This window comes from Dipodomys merriami, unplaced genomic scaffold, assembly GCF_024711535.1.
Source record: "Dipodomys merriami isolate MVZ:Mamm:240054 unplaced genomic scaffold, mDipMer1.0.p SCAF_14, whole genome shotgun sequence".
NCBI lineage: Eukaryota > Metazoa > Chordata > Mammalia > Rodentia > Heteromyidae > Dipodomys > Dipodomys merriami.
This window is the reverse complement of record NW_027202715.1, coordinates 3,023,338-3,045,121: the sequence shown is the minus strand read 5'-3', so window position 1 is coordinate 3,045,121 and position 21,784 is coordinate 3,023,338. Positions and strand designations below refer to the sequence as shown.

The window sequence follows — 21,784 nt, the reverse complement described above, 5'->3', positions numbered from 1 at the left end:
AGTGTGGGGGGGAGGGGGAACAGCATAGCAAGAATTAAAAAAGCCTCGTGGATAGGAAGAAATATTTACTTAGAAAAGCGTCCGCACTTTTTGGTAGGAAAGGGTTTTGCCCTTCCTCTCTAAAACACACACCCACACACTCCCCAAGAAGAAAAAGTTAAATGTTCTCTGAGCTAGGGAAGACTTTTATGTGGATGTTTGCCCACAAGAGGTAAGCAGACTTCTTTAAAATAAGGAAATTGGAAGCTAATTGAGAGGATTCCAAGCTCTCTTGGAGGGCTCATTAACCTCTAGCACCATCGTAGGATTGAAAACCAACTTTGAACTGTTCTTAACCATGTAGTTGGTCTGTAAGTTGACATTTATATTACGTTTCTTTTTGAAAGATCCCTTTGTTGTGTGTGTGTGTGTGTGTGTGTGTGTGTGTGTGTGTGTGTGTGTGTGTGTGTGTGTGTTATTCAGCGTCTCAAATATTACTGGCACAGTGCTTAAACAGCCCAGTTTTGAAGGCTGGCCCTATTTTTCCATTAAAATATTTAAAAATAAGAAAATTGGTTTTTTGTGTGTGCTTTTTAAATTAAAAAATTAAGGCAAAGCTTCTGGTTCTTAAAATAATGATACTAATTTTTACTAAGGCTAATGTGGACTTTAAGCTAATAAATGTATATCCACTTGGGCAGGCATTGGAATAAGCAGAATAGTTTTCTCAGAAATCTTTTTAAAACGCGAAGGATTAAAGAGAGATATGATAGTTCAGTAGTTATCCATCCTTTCAAGAAATCCTGAAGTTTTAGAAGAAACATTGGCCACTGCTTTATTTTCTTTCTTTCTTTCTTTTTTCTTTTTTCTTTTTTTTTAGCCCGTTGTGGGTCTTGAACTTCGCCTGGGTGCTAACTAATATTCCAAACAATGATTTTACTCTTTGCTTGTGAATCTTATTCCTTGTCATAGTTAGGAGTGTTTTTCATGTACTGCTTTAAGGCAAGCATAAGGCAGAATGCTGAGGGTTGAGTTGTACCCAATACAGGCATTTTTACAGTTTTTGGTATAGAATAAAGGCTGTTCACTTTATGTAAATATGAAATGAGCTTGCTAATATAGAAACATGTAGTTAAACTGGGTTCTGTAATCTTAGCTACTCAGGAACCTGAGACCTGAGGATCACTGTTGGAAAATAGCCTAGGCCCCCAAAGCCTTCAGACTCTTACCTCCAGTTAACTAGTACAATGCCAGAAGTAGAGGTATAGCTCAAGTGGCAGAATGACAGTTTTAAGCAAAAAGCTAAGCCAGAGTGGGAGGCCCTGAGTTCAAGCCCCAGTATCAGTGCAAGTAAAAATTTAAAGAAGTTAAATAGAACTTAGGGTTATCATATCTCATGCTCTTAGTTGTATCCTCTTCAAGGAGACAACTTTCATTTGTTAGCTAATTGGAATCCCCATATGTATCCCATGTTTGTTTTGCCTTTTTTTTTTTTTTTGGTCTGTGGTGGGGCCTGAACTCTAGGACTGGGTGCTGTCCCTCAGCTCTTCAGCCCAAGGCTAGTGCTCTAGCACTTGAGCCACAGCATCACTTCCGGCTTTTTCTGCTTATGTGGTGCTGAGGAATTGAACCCAGGGCCTCATGCATGCAAGGCAAATACTCTACCACTTAGTCACCTTCCCAGCCTCTATCACATGTTTGTAACAGACTAGTTTGCACTGAGTGTGGAGTCTTTATTTTTTTTTGGGGGGGGGGTGAGGGGGTCTGGTCATGGGGCCTGAACTCTGGGCCTGGGAGCTGTCCCTCAGCTCTTCAGCTCAAGGCTAGCGCTCTACCACTTGAGCCACAGCGCCACTTCCGGCTTTTTTCTTTTTGCTTATGTGGTGCTGAGGAATCGAACCCAGGGCCTCTGGCATGCAAGGCAAGCGCTCTACCACTGAGCCACCTTCCCAGCCCCTGAGTGTGGAGTCTTTAGCTTCCTCTGTAGTTACTTGGAAATCCAGCTTTCATACAGATCTTACACAAACCTACTTTAGAATTTCTTCAGGCTTCTTTTTTGTCTCTTACATTTGGTGGTTGTACTATAATGTTACATTTGACGATTAGAACACTAGTTTTCTGTTTTGTTTTTTTTTGGTTTTTTTTTTGTCGGCTGTGGGGCTTGAACTCTGGGCCTGGGCACTGTCTCTCAGCTCTTCAGCTCAAGGCGAGCGCTCTACCACTTGATCTACAGCGCCACTTCCGGTTTTCTGGTGGTTTATTGGAGATAGGAGTCTCATGGTCTCTCCTGCCCGGGCTGGCTTTGAACCGCAATCCTCAGATCTCAGCCTCCTGAGTAGCTAGGATTACAGGCGTGAGCCACCAGCGCCCGGCAGAACACTAGTTTTCTGATGATAGATGAACGTTGTACTAATTTAACTTGTTAAAAAGAGGTTTCTTGCTGGGTGCCAATGGCTCATGCCTGTAAGCCTAGCTACTCAGGAGGCTGAGAGCTGAGTATTAAGGTTCAAAGCCTGCTGGGCAGTAAAGTCCCCATGAGGCGCTATCTCCAATTAACTTGTCAAAAACCAGAAGTGTTGCTGTGGCTCTAAGTGGTAGAGCACTAGCCTTGAGCAAAAGGGCTCAGGGACAGCATGTGGACCCTGAGTTCAAGACCCAGGTCTGACAAACAGGTTTTTCCTAAGTCCAGGATGTGGTGCTAGTTTTACCTATGGACCAGTTCATAATAAGAATATTATAGAAATATTATGTAAGTAGTCTTCACTCCCAGAAACTTTTCCTTCTTGCCTATTACTTTTATAATCTGTGCTCTTAGTAAAAAAGCCTACATTTTATGGTTGTGTAGGTTTTTAAGGGGATACAGGTCTTTCTGTGTTTAATATCACATTCCTGGTTTTGTGGTGTGGCTCAAGTGGTAATACAGTGCTTGCCTTTCAAGTTTAAAACTCTTGGGCTGGGAAGGTGGCTCAGTGGTAGAGCGCTTGCCTTGCATGCATGAGGCCCTGGGTTTGATTCCTCAGTACCACGTAAGCACAAAAAAAAGCCGGAAGTGGCGCTGTGGCTCAAGTGGTAGAGTGCTAGCCCTGAGCTGAAGAGCTGAGAGTTCAGGCCCTATGACCAGACCCCCCAAAAAAACCCAAAAAACAAAAAAAAAACCTCTTGAGTTCAAATCCTAGTACTGCTAAAAAAAGAGAGAGTGAGAGATTGGGAGGAAAAGAAAAAAGGAAGGAAGGATGGAAGGAAAAAAAACCATATGCCTGAAATTCACTTCTTGTGAGGATTGGGAGCTTCTACCTATATAGGCAATTCATGTATAAAAGTGAGAAGCTGCTGGGGGGTCTGTGGCTCATGCCTGTAATCTTAGCTACTCAGGAGGCTAGGATCTGAGGAGCGAGATTTGAAGCCAGAAAAGTGAGACACTTCCAGTTAGCCATCAAAAGCCCGAAGTGGTAAAGCACTATCCTTGAGCAAAAAAAAAAAAAAAGACAAAAAATGTAGGGACAGCACTCAGGCCAGGCCCTAGGTTTAACCACAAAATCAGCACCAAAAAATAAAAAAAGCGCCAGTGGCGCACACCTGTAATCCTAGCTACTCAGGAGGCTGAGATCTAAGAATTGTGGTTCAAAGCCAGCCTGGGCAGGAAAGTCTGTGAGCCTCTTATCTCCAATAAACCACCAGAAAACTGAAGTGGTGCTGATGCTCAAGTGGTAGAGCACTCGCCTTGAGCTGTGGAGCTGAGGGACAGCACCCAGGCCCAGAGTTCAAGCCCTATGACCAACTAAAAAAAGATGAGTTTTTCACTAAAATTATCAATTTTATGTCACTGTTATGGATGATTAGGTTTCCTGATTAGTTGAAAACAATTTCAGTTCTGAAAACTGAGTCCAGTTGATTGTTCAGGTCAAATTCTTTCTGTTTAAAATTTAATGTAGTCCAGCTAGGTATGATGTTTATGCCTACAATCCCAGCACTGGGTAGTGGGATAAGGAGTAGAAATCAAGAGTTCAAGGCCAGCTTGGATTACATAGCTAGACCCCAGTTTCAAACCAGGTTAATATAGCCTATATGTATAAGGTGAAGAGGTATGTAGCTTTGTAGCTTAATGTGTGTGGGGGGAGAGCTGCTAAATCTTGAATTTAAGGCCTTTGCTTTTCCCATTCTCTGCTTGCACCCTGCCGTTTGAGTCACACCTCCAGTACAGCCTTTTCACTGGTTAGTTGGTGATAGAGTCTTTCAAACTTCCTGCCCCAGCTGGCTTCAAAGCAAGATCCTCAGATCTCAGTCTTCTTTGTAGCTAGAATTACAGGCATGAGCTACAAGCACCTGACAGTATGTTCCTTTTGCACTATATTAAGTTTTTTTTTTAGAAATAAAAAAATGAAAATTAGGAAAAAGATCTACCCTTTAGCATCTGTGCCTTACTGTTACATCAGCAAAATTGGTGTGGTTCATTGAAACACAAACTCCTACCTCCCAAGTCTACTTGAATTACCCAGATATTTATTTTCATAGATATTCATAAAATGTGCATTTTGCTATGTAGATTAGGTCCCAGATTTGTAAAGCTGAACAATCTTTTAGATTGATAATTGCTATTCATAATACAAAAATTCACCTTTATCACCTAGAGAATGTATGTTTTAGCACCTGCAATGTGATAATTTTCTTCTGCATTGAACATTTTCACATTATCCCCTAAGTTTTGTGGGTTTTTGTTTATCATTCATAGGGCTTGAACTCAGAGCCTGGGTGCTATCCCTGAATCCTCTTGCTCAAAGCTAAAGCTAATGCTTTGAGCTACCTTTTGAGCCACAGCTCCACTTCTGATTTTTTAATTTTTTAATTTTTTGTTGGTTGTGGGGCTTGAACTGTGAACCACAGTGCTCACGGACTTTTCTGCCCCAGCTGGCTTTGAACCACATTCCTCAAATGTAAGCTTCCTGAGTAGTTAGGATTACAGGCATGAGCCCCGGGTGCTTGACCACTTCCAGATTTTGAGTGGTAAATTGAAGATAAAGAGTCTCATAGGGACATTTCTGCCTGGGCTGACTTTGAATCTGAATCCTCAGATCTCAGCCTCTTGAGTAGCTAGGATTAAGTTTTATTAATGGTAAATTGTCACATTTTTTTCAGATTGAATCAAATTGCTTGTGTGTTTTAATTATTTTTGGCTGATTTTAGATGGGCAACCTTAAGATTCATTTAGGATCTTTTACCAGCTTCTTTGCTTATAAATGTGAAGTCATTTGGCTAATAGTTTTCAGAACCTCAGCTTTACCATGATGCTTGTTTTCATTATAGATTCTCAGTTGACTTGTATCAGTCTTGGAGTCACATAGCAACTTCGTTGTTTCTTACTAAGGTTTAGGTTTATCTTTTGTATCTTAAACAATTTGGATTTAAATTCTTGCTTATAAAGTAACTGTTAATCATACTAAAATAAATCTTCAGTACATGTGTCCTGGAGAAAATGAAGGAACAGAGAATATTTGTGTGTGTGTGTGTGTGTGTGTGTGTGTGCATGTGTGTGTGTGTGTGTGTGTGTGTGTGTGTGTGTGTGTGTTTTAAGAGAGGGAAAGAGAACATTATGGTAACAAGTTGTCTTAGAAGGAAAATGCCAACTAGAAAATACAGCTGCTCAGAGCTTTTGAATGAATTGACAAGAGTTGTAAGAAAAAGTTAGATGAAAAGGACTTTTATTTATTAAATGAAATATGTTTTAATGCCAATCATATGGCTTTCACAACAAAAATGGTTTTTTTTTGTTTTTTTGTTTTTTGGGTCCGGTGGGGCCTGAACTCTGGGCCTGGGAGCTGTCCCTCAGCTCTTCAGCTCAGGACTAGCGCTCTACCACTTGAGCCACAGCGCCACTTCCGGCTTTTTTTCTTTTTGCTTATGTGGTGCTGAGGAATCGAACCCAGGGCCTCATGCATGCAAGGCAAGCGCTCTACCACTGAACCACCTTCCCAGCCCAACAAAAATGTTTATACACAGGTGAAATAAAATTAATTGGACATCCTTGTGTGCTATATAAAATTTATTTCAGCATATCAAAGGTATCAAATAGCACCTATTTATTAAATTACTGTTGTATCCTTCAGAACTGTAAGGAGGGAGACAACATATAAAAGGTAAAGCGGGCTCCAGTGGCTCATTCCAATAATTCTAGCTACTTAGGAGGCTGAGATCTAAAGATTGTGGTTCAGAGCTAGCTTGAGCAGGAAAATCTGTGAGATTCATGTCTCCAATTAAACACCAGAAAACCAGAAGTGGTGCTGTGGCTTACAGTGGTAGAACACTAGCCTTGAACAAAAAGAGCTCAGGGATAACATTCAGGTTCTGAGTTCAAGCCCCCATGACTGACCTCCCTCCCCCCCCAAAAAAAATAGTAAAAGCTATCCTTGGGGAAATCAGTACTCATGAAAATTTAATATGGATGCCGGTGGCTCATGCTTGTAATCCTAGCTATTCAGGAAGTTGAGATCTGAGGATTCTCATTTGAAGCCAGCCTGGGTAGAGCACTAGCCTTGAGTGAAAGACCTTAGGGACAGCACCCAGGCCCTGAGTTCAAGCCCCAGGATCAGAACACACACACACACACACACACACACACACACACACACACACACACACACACACACACACACACACACACACACACACACACACACACACACACACACACACACACACACACACACACACACACACACACACACACACACACACACACACACACACACACACACACACACACACACACACACACACACGTTGGGCTGGGCTGGGGATGTGACTTAGTGGTAGAGTGCTTGCCTGCCATGCATGAAGCCCTGGGTTTGTACCACATAAGCAGAAAAAGCCGGAAGTGGCTGTGGCTCAAGTGGTAGAGCACTAGCCTTGAGCACAGAGAAGCTCAGGGTCAGAACCAAGGCCTTGAGTTTAAGCCTCAGGACTGGCAAAAAAAATAACAAAAAGAACAAGTGTTATTAATAATTGTTAGATTAAGTGGCAGAGCCACCAAGTTGTCTCAGTTTGAAGAAGGTAGTAATGAGTCTAGGTAGGAAGGGTTTTTGTTTGTTGTCTGGAGAAAAGAAGTCTTGAAGAATGGGTTTGGTCTGATGCTTGTTGGCTTATACATCCACAGTGAACACAAGTGTGTTTTTGTCTTCTGTCTTCTTCATAGCTGACTTAGTGATCAGGGAGAACTTGATAATAGCATAGTAGTCAAGCTTGTTTTTCCTTGGGGCACTTTGGGGCACTCTTCCAGAATATTTGGGCTGTCTCTGGAGCTGCAGTGCCTTGGACTGCTGGAAGGTGGGTGAAGTATGTATTTTCTTCCATTTGTGTCTGTGGACACCTTTCAGCACTGCCTTTCTTGGCCTTCAAAGTCTTTGCCTTGTCTTTCGCTTTGGCTTTGGCTTTGGCTTTGGCTTTAGTACGGGCAGGAGCTTCCATCTTCGCTTTCAGCACCATCTTGGTGAAAAGGGACAGTTGACTTTTTTGTGTGGGATTGTGTGCTGCTACTGGGGTTTGAACTCAGAGCCTTAAATTCTAGCTTGGCCTTTCATCTCAAAGATCTACTACTTGACCCAAATCTCTACTTTTTTGTGTGTGCTTGTCCTGGGGCTTGAACATTATCCTTGAGCTTTATTGCTCAAGGCTAGCACTCTACTACTTGAACTACAGTTCAACTTCCAGCTTTTTGGTGGTTAATTGGACATTGCTGCCCTCATCTGGCTTTGAACAGTGATCTTCTGGTCCAGCCTCCTGAATAATTAGGATTACAGATGTGAGGCAAAAGCACCTGGCATGACAGTTGACTCTTAATTTGTATAGAAACATTAATTTGATAGGATGGTATTTTGAGGTACTGTTGAAAGATGGGTAGAATTTCTCCAGATAGAAGAAGACAAGCTATGGAGGAATCAAAAGCAGAAAGCCATGGAGTTTGAAAATAGCATGAAATGTATGTATGGAAATAATACCTAATGTACTTGGCAAAGAGTAGCAGATAAAGTTGGGAAAGATCTTCTGTATACTAAGTTGAGTTGAAATTTAATCTTGTAAGCAGGATAACCTCTGGATGCTTAAGGATACAGGCTGTGGAGTCAGACTGCCTAGCTTTGAAAACTAGCTTTATCATTGATAATAACTTTGTATGGACAAGACTTACATTTATAAACCTGATTTTTCTCTATAAAATTGTTAATAAAGTATGGAGTTTTTACAGAATTAATAGAGACAGTACATGTAAAGTATGTGCCACAGTGCCTGGCTTGCCATATGATAAGTACTGAACCAGATAGCTATTACTGTTACTGAATTGAAAATATTTATTTATTTATGCAGGTCCTTGGGCTTGAATTTGGCCTGGGCATTGTCCCTCTTTGAGCTTTTGTGCTCAAGTAAACACTCTTAACATTTGAGCCGCACCTCGACTTCCAGCTTTTTGGTGGTTAATTGGAGATTAGAGTCTCATGCAACTTTTCCTGTCCAGACTGGATTTTGAGCCAAGATCTTCATTTTCAGCTTCTTGAGTAGCCAGGATTACAGGAGTGAGCTGCTGGCACTCATCTGTATTGAAGTTTTAATGGTAGAACAATGCTCTTCTGTTATTTTTTTTTTATGAGCACTGGAATCATAAGTGTCTAGGAGTCATGTGACTAGGCAGACACTCTGTGGCTTGAGCCCTACATCTGGACCCTTTTGCTGTGCTTACTTTGAGATAGGATCTCACTTTTTGCTCTGGCCAGCCTGCACTGTATATTCCCATTTATTCCTTTCACCATTGCTGGGAAGACAAGCATGTACCACCAAACTCAGCTTTCTCTGTTGAGATGGGAATCTCAATACATTTTTTGCCCCAGCTAGCCTGGAACTGTGATCCTCTAAATCTTAGCTTCCCAAGTAGCTAAGATTATAGGTGTGAGCTGCTGATGACTGGCTTAGTGCCTTGGTTTTTGAAAACTAATTCTAGTGGTATTGTATAGAACAAATTAATAGAGGGAGAATGGGCTTAAAGCAGGTTATCTAGCTAGAAGAGGAATGGATTTCAAGTGAGGAATGACCAAAGCATGACTTAAGGGAAAGAAATAACTAGATATAACACAAATTCTCAATGATATGAAATAGTTATGTAAGTCAGGCACTGGTGGCTCATGCCTGTGATCCTAGCTACTCAGGAAGCTGAGATCTGAGGATCAACATTCAAAGCCAGTTGGGGCAGGAAAGTCTGTGAGACTCTTATTTCCAATTAATACCAAAAAAGCCAGAAGTGGCACTGTGGTTAAGTAGTAGAGCATTAGCCTTGAGTACAAAAAGCTCAGGGACACTGCCCAAGACACACACACACACACACACACACACACGCACGCACGCACACACACACACATGCACGCGCACGTGCACACACACACACACACCAGTTATGGATTAGATAGTTATGGATTAAATAGTTATGGATTAGATTGGGCATGAGAATAAAACAAGTGAACAGTACTTTTTTGAGACAATAATGAGACCAATTTTGCTATAAAGATTGATTTAAGGAAGTGGTGCTGTGGCTTAAGTGGTAGAGTGCTCGCTCACCTTGAGCTGAAAAGCTCAGGGACAGCTCCCAGACCCAGAGTTGAAGCCCCATGACCGACCAAAAGAAAAAGAAGAAGAAAAGAAAGATTGATTTAAATTGATTTTAGTTGAAGGCAAAGAATGGAAGTACATGTAAAGACTGAATGGCCAAATTGAGAAGGACCTTGAAAACAAGATTCAAGAATTTCTTTTTCATGGGGCTGGGAAGGTGGCTCAGTGAGCCACCTTCCCAGCCCTTTTTTGAAGTCATTAAAAAAATTACCTAAAGTTCTTGAAATGTTTAATCTGTGATTTGTCCAACCAAGGAAGAATAGTAGAGATATTTCTAGTAAACAAGAAAATAAACATTTGAGCTAGAATTGTAACAATGAAAATGTAAGAAAATGGGAAGAATTTGAGAATCAAAAGGACTTGGGGGAGGGGGGGCTGGGAAGGTGGCTCAGCAGTAGAGTCTTGCTTTGCATGCATGAAGCCCTGGGTTTGATTCCTTAGCACACATAAGCAGAAAAAGCTGGAAGTGGCGCTGTGGCTAAAGTGGTAGAGCACTAGCCTTGAGCTGAAGAGCTGCAGGACATCGCCCAGGCCCAGAGTGCAGGTCCCACAACTGGGGGTGGGGGGGAATGACTGGGAGGCTGGGAAGGTGGCTCAGTGATAAAGTGCTTATCTTGCATGCATGAGGCCCTGGGTTCATTTCCTCAGCACCACATAAGTAGAAAAAGATGGAAGTGGCACTGTGGTTCAAGTGGTAGAGCACTAGCCTTGATCTGAGAGCTGAGGGACAGCGCCCAGGTCCAGAGTTCAAGCCCCACGACCGACGAAAGAAAAAGACTTGGAATCCAGAAGGTTAACATTCTAACAAAAAGTTAAAATTGAGTTACATAGAATAGTGTTAACAAAAATAAGCTTAAGAAGGAAACATTTTTTTTTTTTTGGTTGGTTGTGGGGCTTGAACTCTGGGCTTGGGCACTGTCCCTGAGCTTAGCTTAAGGTGAGCACTCTACCACTTGAGCCACAGTGCCACTTGTGGTTTTCTGGTGGTTAACTGGGTATGAGTCTTGTGGACTTTTCTTGCCCAGGCTGGCTTTGAACCTCAGTTCTCAGATCTCAGCCTCTTGAGTAGCTAGGATTACAGGGTGAGCCACTGGCACCCAGCTAGGAAACAGATTTTGAAGGAGGGATATTTAAAGAACTACCACAAATTACAAAAGACTTATAGGATACATTGAAATTTTTGAAGGTAATGCTGTTGTTGGATATAGCATGTGGCTAACCCATACTTTTTATATCAGGTTAATGAGGAGCCTTTTGATGACCTCGTTAGTCAAAGTAAACTTGTCATTGTATTGGTACAAAAGACAGATGGTACTGGAGCAGCATTCAGACTTCAGTTTGAAGCATGGCTGTATACCTTGGGAAGCTACTCAGCCTCTTTGTCCCTGTTATCTAATTTATGAGTTGGGGGATAAAAAAAACCTGTCCTTATCCTGGAGTCAGAGATTTAAAACTGTAATCCTAGCTACTTAGGAGGATGAGATTCGATGATTGCAGTTCAAAGCAAGGTTAGGCAGGAAAGTTTGTGAGATTCTTCCTACAATGAACAACCAAAAAGCTGGAAGTAGAGTTGTGCCTCAAGTGGTAGAATGCCAGTCTTAAGCAAAAAAAGGTAAGAGAGAGCTCCTTGGCTCTGAGTTCAAGCCACAGTACTTACACAAAAACATAAAAGTTAAAAAACAAAAACAAAAAAACCACCTGTTTGAGCTGGCTGCTGGTGGCTCATGCCTGTAATCTTAGCTGCTCAGGACACTGAGATCTGAGGATCACAGTTCTAAGCTAGCCTGGGCAGGAAAGTCCATAAGACTTCTATCTCTAATTAGTCAGCAGAAAACTGGAAGTGACATTGTGGCTCATATTGGTAGAGTGCTAGCCTTGAATGCAAAAGCCCAGGCCCTGAGTTCAAGCCCCACAGGTGACAGAAAAAAAACAACAACAACAAAAAACCTGTATGAACACAGTGTTGAGAGTCACATGGAATTATTCATGTGAAAGTATAAGCTGTAAAAAATAATTAACTGCTACATAAATTTGTGTTTTAGAAACTATAATTCAGTGAATTATTAGTGTCTTTTTTTTTTCCTAGATGATTTAGTATGTAGAGATGAAAGAATAGACTCCTTCCTTTAAGATACTCATATGTTTGTAGGGAAGACAAGTATTTATAGCACACTTGGTAAACGCTGCAGTATATTGTGTATCATAACATATGCTACTGGGACCATAAAGTAGAGGGAACTATTAATATAGGCTGAGACAATCAGGAAAAGTTTTAAAGAACTGGAACACTAGAATCTTTAACTTTTGTTATCACATGGGGAGCAGGAAGTGTTTCTACTTTTTTCTTTGTTTGTTTGTTGTGCGGCTTGAACTCTGGGCCTGGGTACTGTCCCTGAGCTCTTCAGTTCAAGGCTAGTCCTCTACCATTTGAGCCACAGTGCACTTCTGGTTTTCTGGTGGTTTATTAGAGATGAGTCTCATGGACTTAACTTCCCTGGCTGGCTTTGAACTGAAATCCTCAGATCTCAGCCTCCTTAGTAGCTAAGATTACAGGCATGAGCCACTGTACTTTTTTTTTTTTTTGGCCGGTCATGGGGCCTGAACTCTGGGCCTAGGCGCTGTCCCTCAGCTCTTCAGCTCAAGGCTAGTGCTCTACCACTTGAGCCACAGCGCCACTTCCAGCTTTTTCTGCTTATGTGGTGCTGAGGAATCGAACCCAGGGCCTCATGCATGCAAGGCAAGCACTCTACCACTGAGCCACTTTCCCAGCCCCGAGCCACTGTACTTTTAACCCTGTTATACTAAAACAACAGAAGAAAGAACTAGAACACTGAAAACATGAGGAAGATTATGCAAAGCATAGCAGTTGTTGTTGTTTTATAAAAGGGATATAATTTAAGAAAGTATGTTACTGTCTAGAGTATACGGTATTTCTGGAACGTGAGGTATTTGTAAAAGATGAGGGTTGAAATGAGGGTCTGTGCCATGTTAAGATTAGGAATTTGAATTTTATATAGTGTAGCCAGTCTGAAACATGACAATGTTGAAATTAGAATTTTAGTTCTTGGTGTTGTGGAACATTGGCAAGTGGAAAAAACTGTAGTAATTATGAGAACAGATAGTTTTTATTCATTGTCTCTGGTAACCAAAAGGATAAAACCCTGAAAATTATTTAGGACCTATTGGTCATTTAAGGTGAGAGAGAAAGAGATGCCTATAATAATTACCAGATTAATTAGGTAACTGCTTTTGGTAATGGTTTAGATTAAAAAAAACAATATATTCATTCATGAATATATTTCTAGTATCTGTGGAACATTTGGGTGGATAAATCTGAGAGACTCTTATTTCCATTTAACTGGCATAATGCTGGAAATAGAGGTATGGTTCAAGTTGTAGAGTACTAGCCTTGAGCAGAAAATACTAAGCACAACAGTGTGATGACCAAAGGTCAAGCACCCAAAAAACCCTAAAAATAACAACCTTATAAATGAAAACCTCCTGCATTTTTTTTTTTTTTTTGTCACCAGTTGTGGGGCTTGAACTCAGGGACTGGATCTGTCCTTTTGCTCAAGGCTAGCTCTTTGAGCCACAGAGCCACAGACTTAATCACATCCTAGGCTTCATAAAGAAGAATTAAGTTTAAGCCTGCACTGGTGATTCACACCTGTAATCCTAGCTACTCAGGAGGCTGAGATCTGAGGATCGAGGTTCAAAGCCAGCCAGGGCAGGAAAGTCCGTGAGACTCTTTATCTCCAGTAAACCTAGAAAACTGGAAGTGGCACTGCAGGGACAGCACCCAAGTCCTGAGTTCAAGCCCCACAACCGACAAAAAAAAAAAAGAACTTAGTTTAGATGAAAAATTTATCACTGACCACCAATCTTGTTGTTTCTGTTAAATCATCGTTCTAGATCATTCTGGTTTTCTGGTAGTTAATTGGAGATGAGTCTCAGACTTTCCTGCTTGGTCTGGCTTTGAACTGTGATCCTCACATCTTAGCCTCCTGAATAGCTAGGATTACAGGTGTGAGCCATCTGTGCCTAGCCAAAACCCTGCTTTTCAACTTTCCTTTTATCTATCTAGATCCAATTTTTAATTTTTAATATATATTGTTAATATTTTCTATTTTTAATTTTAATATTGATAATATTGTTTATATACAGTTAGTGACTTATTTTGTATTACTTTTTTCAATTATAGCTGTTCCTTTCCCCCCAACACATCGTTTGACATCTGAGGAAGTATTTGATATAGATGGGATACCCAGGGTTGATGTTCTCAAGAACCACTTGGTAAAGGAAGGTCGTGTTGATGAAGAAATTGCACTTAGAATTATTAATGAAGGTGCTGCCATCCTTCGGAGAGAGAAAACCATGATAGAAGTAGAAGCTCCAATTACAGGTAAACTTATAAAATTACATTTTGGTATTATTTTTACTAATATTTAATTGTCTAGAGATAAAGATTTTTTCTTTTAGTCACATTAATATACCAAATTAATATTATCTTGACTTTTTTCAAATTACATTCTATAATTTTTAAAAAGTTTTACCTGGTTTTAATGAATAAATACCATCCTAACTTAATCTTTTTTTTTTTTGGGTCCGGTCATGGGGCCTGAACTCTGGGCCTGGGCGCTCTCCCTCAGCTCTTCAGCTCAAGGCTAGTGCTCTACCACTTGAGCCACAGCGCCACTTCCAGCTTTTTTCTTTTTGCTTATGTGGTGCTGAGGAATGGAATCCAGGGCCTCATGCATGCAAGGCAAGTGCTCTACCATTGAGCCACCTTCCCAGCCCCTAACTTAATCTTACATGCTTTTATACTTCAATTTGGTTCAACACTTAGCTTTCAGTTTTTACAGGCAAATGCCTTCATGTCATATCAAATATTTAAAGTGATAATTTAAAGATCAAGAGAAATACTGAGTTAGAATGGAGACTTTACTGCCACCAATATAATTTTTTTCATCCAATGACGTAATTACATCCTAGGCTTCATAATGAAGAACTTTGTAAGTTTGGATGAAAAGTTTATCACTGACCACCAATCTTCTTGTTTCTGTTACATCATTGTTCTAGATCTTGAGCACATGAATACTTGCTTATATCTCTATCATGACTTTTCAGACTACTTCCTTAGGTATTTCTTTTTTTGGGTCCAGTCGTGGGGCCTGAACTCTGGGCCTGGGCGCTGTCCCTCAGCTCTTCAGCTCAAGGCTAGTGCTCTACCACTTGAGCCACACGCCACTTCCAGCTTTTTTCTTTTTGCTTATGTGGTGCTGAGGAATCTAACCCAGGGCCTCAGGTATGCAAGGCAAGCGCTGTACCACTGAGCCACCTTCCCAGCCCTCCTTAGGTATTTCTTGATAGCATTTATGCTGTTTCTTACAGTAAAGAGTTTAAGTAATATTTGTTATTTCAGAAATTGTTTTTCATATCTAATAATATTCTTGTTTCAGTGTGTGGTGACATCCATGGCCAGTTTTTTGATCTGATGAAACTTTTTGAAGTAGGAGGATCACCTGCTAATACACGATACCTTTTTCTTGGTGATTATGTGGACAGAGGTTATTTTAGTATAGAGGTAATAATCATATATTGTTATTTGATTTAATGTTATATGTTAACATAGATGATTGGCATTAATTTTTACCTGTGTTGGATTCTTTTACTACCTCTATATGCTAAAGGAAAAGTTATTATTTATTTTTCTTTTATACCATTCAATTAATCGTTTTAAAAATTACTTTGTATAATAATAATTGCCAGTTTTTCAAATAGAAATTCTGGGCAGACTTGGGAGGCCTTTATAGCCCTCTTATTTTATTACTTTAAGGACCCATTGTTATTTGTTTCTATATCTATTTTATCCCTCTTGCCCCAAAGAGAATAAAGGAAGTGAAAAAAGAGTAAATTGTTTTTGATTAAATAAAGCATTCTTCTTCTTTTTTTTTTTTTCATGGGGCTTGAACTCGGGGCCTGGGTGCTGTACCACTCTATCACTTGAGCCACAGCGCCACTTCCGGTTTTCTATTGGTTTATTGTAGATGAAAGTCTCACGGCCTTTCCTACCCGGGCTGGCTTTGAACCGTGTTCTTTAGATCTCAGCTTCCTGAGTAGCTAGGATTACAGGCATGAGCCACCAGCACCTGGCTAGTAGTATTATTATTGCTTAAGCCAATGATTTTTTCATTGTTTAAGCCCTAATGCTTGTATTCTCCCATCTATGTCACTGCTAAGAGCCAAAAAGATATGACCTCTTTGCATATTCTGAAAGTATTAATTTGTTTTTAAGAATTTAAGAAATGTTAAAAGGACATGTTCATCATCACTTACCAGTAGAGGATTCTATTTATTTATTTATTTATATCTGAGACTGGTATTCAAGTTTGGTACGTGATATTTTTGCTCATTGGGTAATTTGTCAACTGAGCCATGCCTCCAACCCCAGTAGAGTATTTTTTTTCTTTTTTGGTCATTGGGCTTGAACTCAGGGGCTGAGCACTGTCTCTGAATTTTTACACTCAAGGCTAGTGCTCTACTAGTTTGAGCCATAGTGCCACTTCTAGTTTTCTGGTGGTTAATTGGAGATAGGAGTCTCACAGGCTTTCCTACTGGGCTGGCTTCAAACTGCAGTCCTCAGATCTGTCTCCTGAGTAGCTAGGATTAGAGGCATGAGCCATCAGCACCCAGTAATACCAGTGCTTTTAATTACTCTTGCTAATAGGTATTAAAGCTTTCCTTATCTGGTGAATTTCCATATCAGTTATTAATGTTTGTACTACTTTTCTAGGATTTTCAAGATATGTCTTTTCTAAAATGTGGTAGGATTTCCTGTGTTGTTGAGAGTTTTGGACTCTTGTCTATCCTATCTCCTTTTGGAATTAGTTTGTTCTAGGTTCTTCCTTCTATTCATAGTTTCATTATCAGCCCCTTATTTTCTCTGAATTTCAGTTTCAAGAAATCAGAAAATGGGTCTGGGATGTAGCTCAGTGGCAAAGTGCTTGCCTAGCAAGTGCAATGTCCTGGGTTCGATCCCCAGTACCAAAAAAGAAAAGACAAAAAATAAATAAAGTTAACACCCCCCCCCCCCCCCGCCAAAGAAAAAAGAAATCAGAAAATGGTCTGTCTTAACAAAAAATTTGGAGACATTTGATAAAAACTATAAAAAACAATTTTAGGAACTTTAGTTGGTAACTGAGGATACCATATTGGTACATAAAGACTTTTGTATAACAGTAGTTTTTAGCCAACTCATTGAATACATTTTATGTTACAAAAAGAAGTAATAAGGAATCAAAATAAGCAGGAACAATTGAGTTTTCTTAAATATTACTTTGGTTTTATTACATACTTTCTTGTGAATAAAATGGAGCTTTGAATAGTATATTTCACCTTGTTAAAAAACTTTTTTTTCTTTTTGTGATTATTCCCATATGAACTAGTCCTTGTTTTTAACCAATTAAGTAAAATGTTAGTCTTTCAGTAATTTTCTCCCATTGTTTATTTAGAGAAATTTATTTCCTGTATTAATATTTTTATTATAAAATTGCATTTGAGTTAGTTTAGATAATAAGCACCATCTTATATAATGTGGGTATCAATACAAACATAAAATTTGGCCCTTCCTTTGTTATTAGACAGTGTGGCATAATACTGATGTTCAGAGGAATATGCTTGGTATGGTAGCTCGTGTCTATAATCCTAGCTCCATGGAGGTGGGGATCTAAAGGATTACTAGGCTGGGCAAATTGTGGAAGACAATGTCAACCAGTAAAAACTAAGTGTGGTGGGATGCACCACACCCTCTTATCCCTTAGTGAGAATTGTAAATAAGAGGATTGAGATCTAAGATGGACTAGGCATAAATTTATGCAAGATCTATTAGAAAAATAGCTAAAGCAAAAAGAACATGTCTCAAGTAGTAGAGCACCAGCCTGACAGGTGCAAGGTCCTTAGTTCCAACACCATTACTGACCTCTCCCCAGATTAGAATTTCAGAATTCTGTCTTCATTTACTTTGAAATTGTGTTATTTGGGGCAGATTACTGTAACTTAATGCTTCAGTTTCCTTATTTGAAAAAAAAAAGATATACGTTAGAATGTTGTTTGAGGAATAAATGAGAATTACCTATGTGGTGTTTGACACATTTCAAGTACTCAGTAAATGTTAACTGCTATATTTTTGTATGTGTGTGCCAGTCTTAGTGCTTGAACTCAGGTCCTGGGTGCTTTTTTGCTCAAGGTCAGCACTTTACCAATTGAGCTACAGCTCCATTTTTAGCTCTTTTGCTATTTAATTGGCGATAAGGAGCTCATCTTTCTTACCCAGGCTGGCTTCAAACTGTAATCCTCAGATCTCAGCCTCCTGAGTTGGTAGTATTACAGGTATGAACCACTGGCGCCCAGCTTTTATTTTTGACATTATTTCTGTCTTTCTAATATTCCTAAAGAAGAGGCCATTTTATATATCTTATACTGTATAATCTGATATAATTAAATAGATTATTTGGGTCTTTGGCTCAACAAATATTTAATGTTTTTCTCCTTTTTGCTAGGTACTTTCCTAGGAGTGGAGAAACAGAAGGAATAAGATGACAAAGTCTGTTACTTCATGGAGCTTGTATTTTAGTAAGGGAGATAATAAAGGGTAGTAGTAGTTAAAGGAAAGAAGCAAAGATCATACACTTTAGTTAAACAAAAATACAAGATAAATTCACTCTAAACATTTTCTTTTGCAGTGTGTCTTATATTTATGGGTCTTGAAGATTCTGTACCCAAGCACATTATTTCTTCTGAGAGGCAACCATGAATGCAGACACCTTACTGAATATTTTACCTTTAAGCAGGAATGTGAGTACTTTCAGGAAAAATATTTTCTCTTTCTAGTATTTTTTTGGAGTGATATGGGTAGTTATTAGATAAGTTGTTTATAGGACAACACAGAAAAACCAATTTTTGTAATCACATATTTAAAATATTTGAAGAAGATTGTTACCACTCTCTAATATTTATTGGTATTTAATGCAAAAGTTTTCATTTAGTATTTCCTATTAAGTTTATATTTTATAAATGTACTTAAGGGCAGTGTAGAATTGTATGTATATTTAATTAATATTTATTTAACATATTTAAATTTTAATTGTTACATGATAATTTTATATGCTTATGGAGGTATAGTTATATTGTTAAAATTATTTTTGGTAATAGGAAAAAATAAAAGCCAAAAGGAAAAAAATTGTTAGACTGCAGGCTTTTTTTTTTTTTGGTCAATCATGGAGCTTGAACTCAGGGCCTGGGTGCTAACCTTGAGTGAAATAGCTCAAGAATGTCCTTGAGCGCTTAAGGCTAGAGCTCTACCACTCTGAGCCTCATTGCCATTTCCAGTTTTCTGGGGATTAACTAGAGATAAGAGTCTCACAGATTTTCTTGTGGAGGCTGGCTTTGAATTATAATCCTCAGATCACAGCTTCCTGAGTAGTTTGGATTACAGGCATGAGCCACCAGTATTCAGCTAACCTTGCAGATTTTTGAATCTCTGTCTTGAGGCATTTCTGTGAAGACATAATAAATTATTTTTCCTGTCATCATTGCATGTCTTTTCAAGCATGCTGTTTACGAATCGACTTTTTTGTTTTTGGTCAATCATGAGGCTTAAACTCAGAGCCACTAAGCTCTTTAAGCTTAAGGATAGCATTCTACCACTTGAGCCACAGCTCCCCTTCTACTTTTTTGGTGGTTAACTGGAGATAAGACTCCATGGACTTTTCCTGCCCAGGCTGGCTTTGATGAACTGCTATCCTCAGATCTCATCCTCCTGAGTAGGTAGGATTACAGGTGTGAGCCACCAGCTCTGGCATTAATTGGCATACTTAACCTATGCTCATCTCTTTTTACTCAAATAATTGAAGCAATGATTATGTATAAGCAACTAATACAGAGCAGTGTTTGAATTTTTTTCAAACTTTAAACTTAAGCATGTTAAATTTATATTCAGACTATATAAAGTCTTAGTGGTAGGTTCTAAAAATATGTCTGTAGTCTCCCCTAGTATCTACTTATTTTTTTGTCAGTTGTAGGGCTTGAATTCTGGGCCTGGGTACTGTCCTTGAGCTCTTCAGCTTAAGACGAGCACTCTACCACTTGAACCACAGCTCCACTTCTGGTTTTCTGGTAAATTGAAGATAGAGTCTCATGAACTTTCCTTGCTGGGGCTGGCTTTGAACCGCAATCCTCAGATCTCAGCCTCCTAAGTAGCTAGAATTATAGGTGTGAGCCACCAGCACCTGACAATCTGTACATATTGATTCTAGGACCCTGTTCAAATAACCAAAATCTGCTTTTTTTTTCCCCTTCTGAGTTGTGTGAGTGTTCCTGAGCTTTTTTGCTCAAAACTAATGCTCTATCACTTTGAGCCACAATGCCACTTCTGGTTTTCTGGTGGTGAATTGAAGATAAAAGTCTTTCCTGCCTGAGCAGAAATGTGATCCTCAGATCTCAGCCTCCTGAGTAGGTAGGATTACAGGCATGAGCTATCTGTGCCCATCTTCTGCATAGCATACATATAATATTTAGATGTAACAACAAATCATATATTTTAAATCATATCTTATCACATATACTTAATATGATAGATAATAAGAAAACAGTAAATCACTAAGTATTTATATGGGAGCTATGGTATATGTCCTTGCTAATTATGAATGTGTCACTTCTAGTCTTCATTTTATTTATTTATTTTTGTCCGAGACTAGGACTCAAAACTCAGTATCTGACACTTTTGGCTGGTACTCTACTACCTGAGCCATGCCTCCAATTCCTCATTTTTATATGTTTATTCTCAGGGCCATAGTGAGGTTTGAAGTCACAGTCCTGCATTTGTTAGGCAGGTGATCTGTTGAGCTACTTCTCTAGCTCTATTATGCTTAATGTGATATAAATACTATCTGAATAATTATTGTACGGCTTTATTTAGGGAATAATGGAAGTAAAATCTGCACAAGTTTAGTATAGAAGTGATTTTTTTCTGCATACTTTTATCTGAGATTGGCTGAATCCATGGAAAGAACCCACTGAAACAGGTCAACTACAATTTCACAGTTATTAAGACTGAAAACAGTCTAATGAAGACTATTTCTAGAAACTTAGGAAAGTGAAAAACAAAAATAGCTTGGGTAATTGTAAAGTTGCTGTTACAGCAGGCTCGTATAACTTCAAAGATGTGGTATCTAACCTCAGTGAATAAGATTAAACCTGTAGAAAGTACATGCTTAGTTGGATGCTGTTGGCTCATGCTTGTAATCTCAGTTACTCAGGAGGCTGAGATCTGAGATTCATGGTTCTAAGCCAGTCCAGGCAGAAAAGTCCCTGTGAGACTCTTATCTCCAATTAACCACTCAAAAACCCAAAGTGGAACTGTGGCTCAAAGTGGTAGAGCACTAACCTTGAGCTAAAGAGCTCAGAGATAGCACCTACGCTGAGTTCAAGCCCCACAGCTGACAAAAAGAAAAAGTACATGCTTGTTCTAAAAGTGATCACATTAAATTTTATTAAGCCCACAGTACTAAAGATTAGATCTGTCAACAAACCGTCAGTTTACAGCCTCTGGTTGCTAGATACATAGAGATTTTCTTCTCTTATTATTTTTGCCAGTCCTGGGGCTTGAACTCAGGGCCTAGGCACTGTCCCTGGATTTCTTTTGCTCAGGGCTAGCACTCTACCACTTGAGACACAGCACCAACCAATTCTGGCTTTTTTTTTTTTTTTTTTTTTTTTTTGGTCGGTCGTGGGGCTTGAACTCTGGACTTGGGCGCTGTCCCTGCGCTCGGCGCTCTACCACTTGAGCCACAGCGCCACTTCCGGTTTTCTAGTAGTTTATTGGAGATAAGAGTCTCATGGACTTTCCTGCCCGAGCTGGCTTTGAACAGTGATCCTCAGATCTCAGGCTCCTGAGTAGCTAGGATTACAGGCATGAGCTACCGGCAGGCACCCAGCTTGGCTTTTTCTGTTTATTTGGTACTGAGGAATCAAACCCAGGGCTTCATGCATGCTAGGCAAACACCACTAAGCCACATTCCCAGCCTGAGATTTTCTTATATTTAAATGTTACTAACTAAAAGATTCTGAACTAATTATCATCTCCTTCCCAGTGTTCACTTTCCCT

The 21,784-nt window shown here is 39.5% G+C and overlaps 1 protein-coding gene across 8 annotated transcripts in view; it reads left to right on the top strand.

Moving 5' to 3' along the window:
• Ppp3cb (protein phosphatase 3 catalytic subunit beta) overlaps nt 1-21,784 on the top strand; it is a 58,402-nt gene that overhangs the window by 828 nt on the left and 35,790 nt on the right. For all 8 annotated transcript variants that reach the window (XR_011371527.1, XM_070020569.1, XM_070020573.1 and 5 more), the window contains exons 2-4: nt 13,823-14,023; nt 15,081-15,205; nt 18,363-18,474. Coding sequence is in view for 7 of the 8 variants with exons in the window: in XM_070020569.1 (XP_069876670.1) it covers nt 13,823-14,023; nt 15,081-15,205; nt 18,363-18,474 (438 nt within the window). In the remaining variant the exon portion in view is untranslated. The remainder of the gene's footprint in view (nt 1-13,822; nt 14,024-15,080; nt 15,206-18,362; nt 18,475-21,784) is intronic.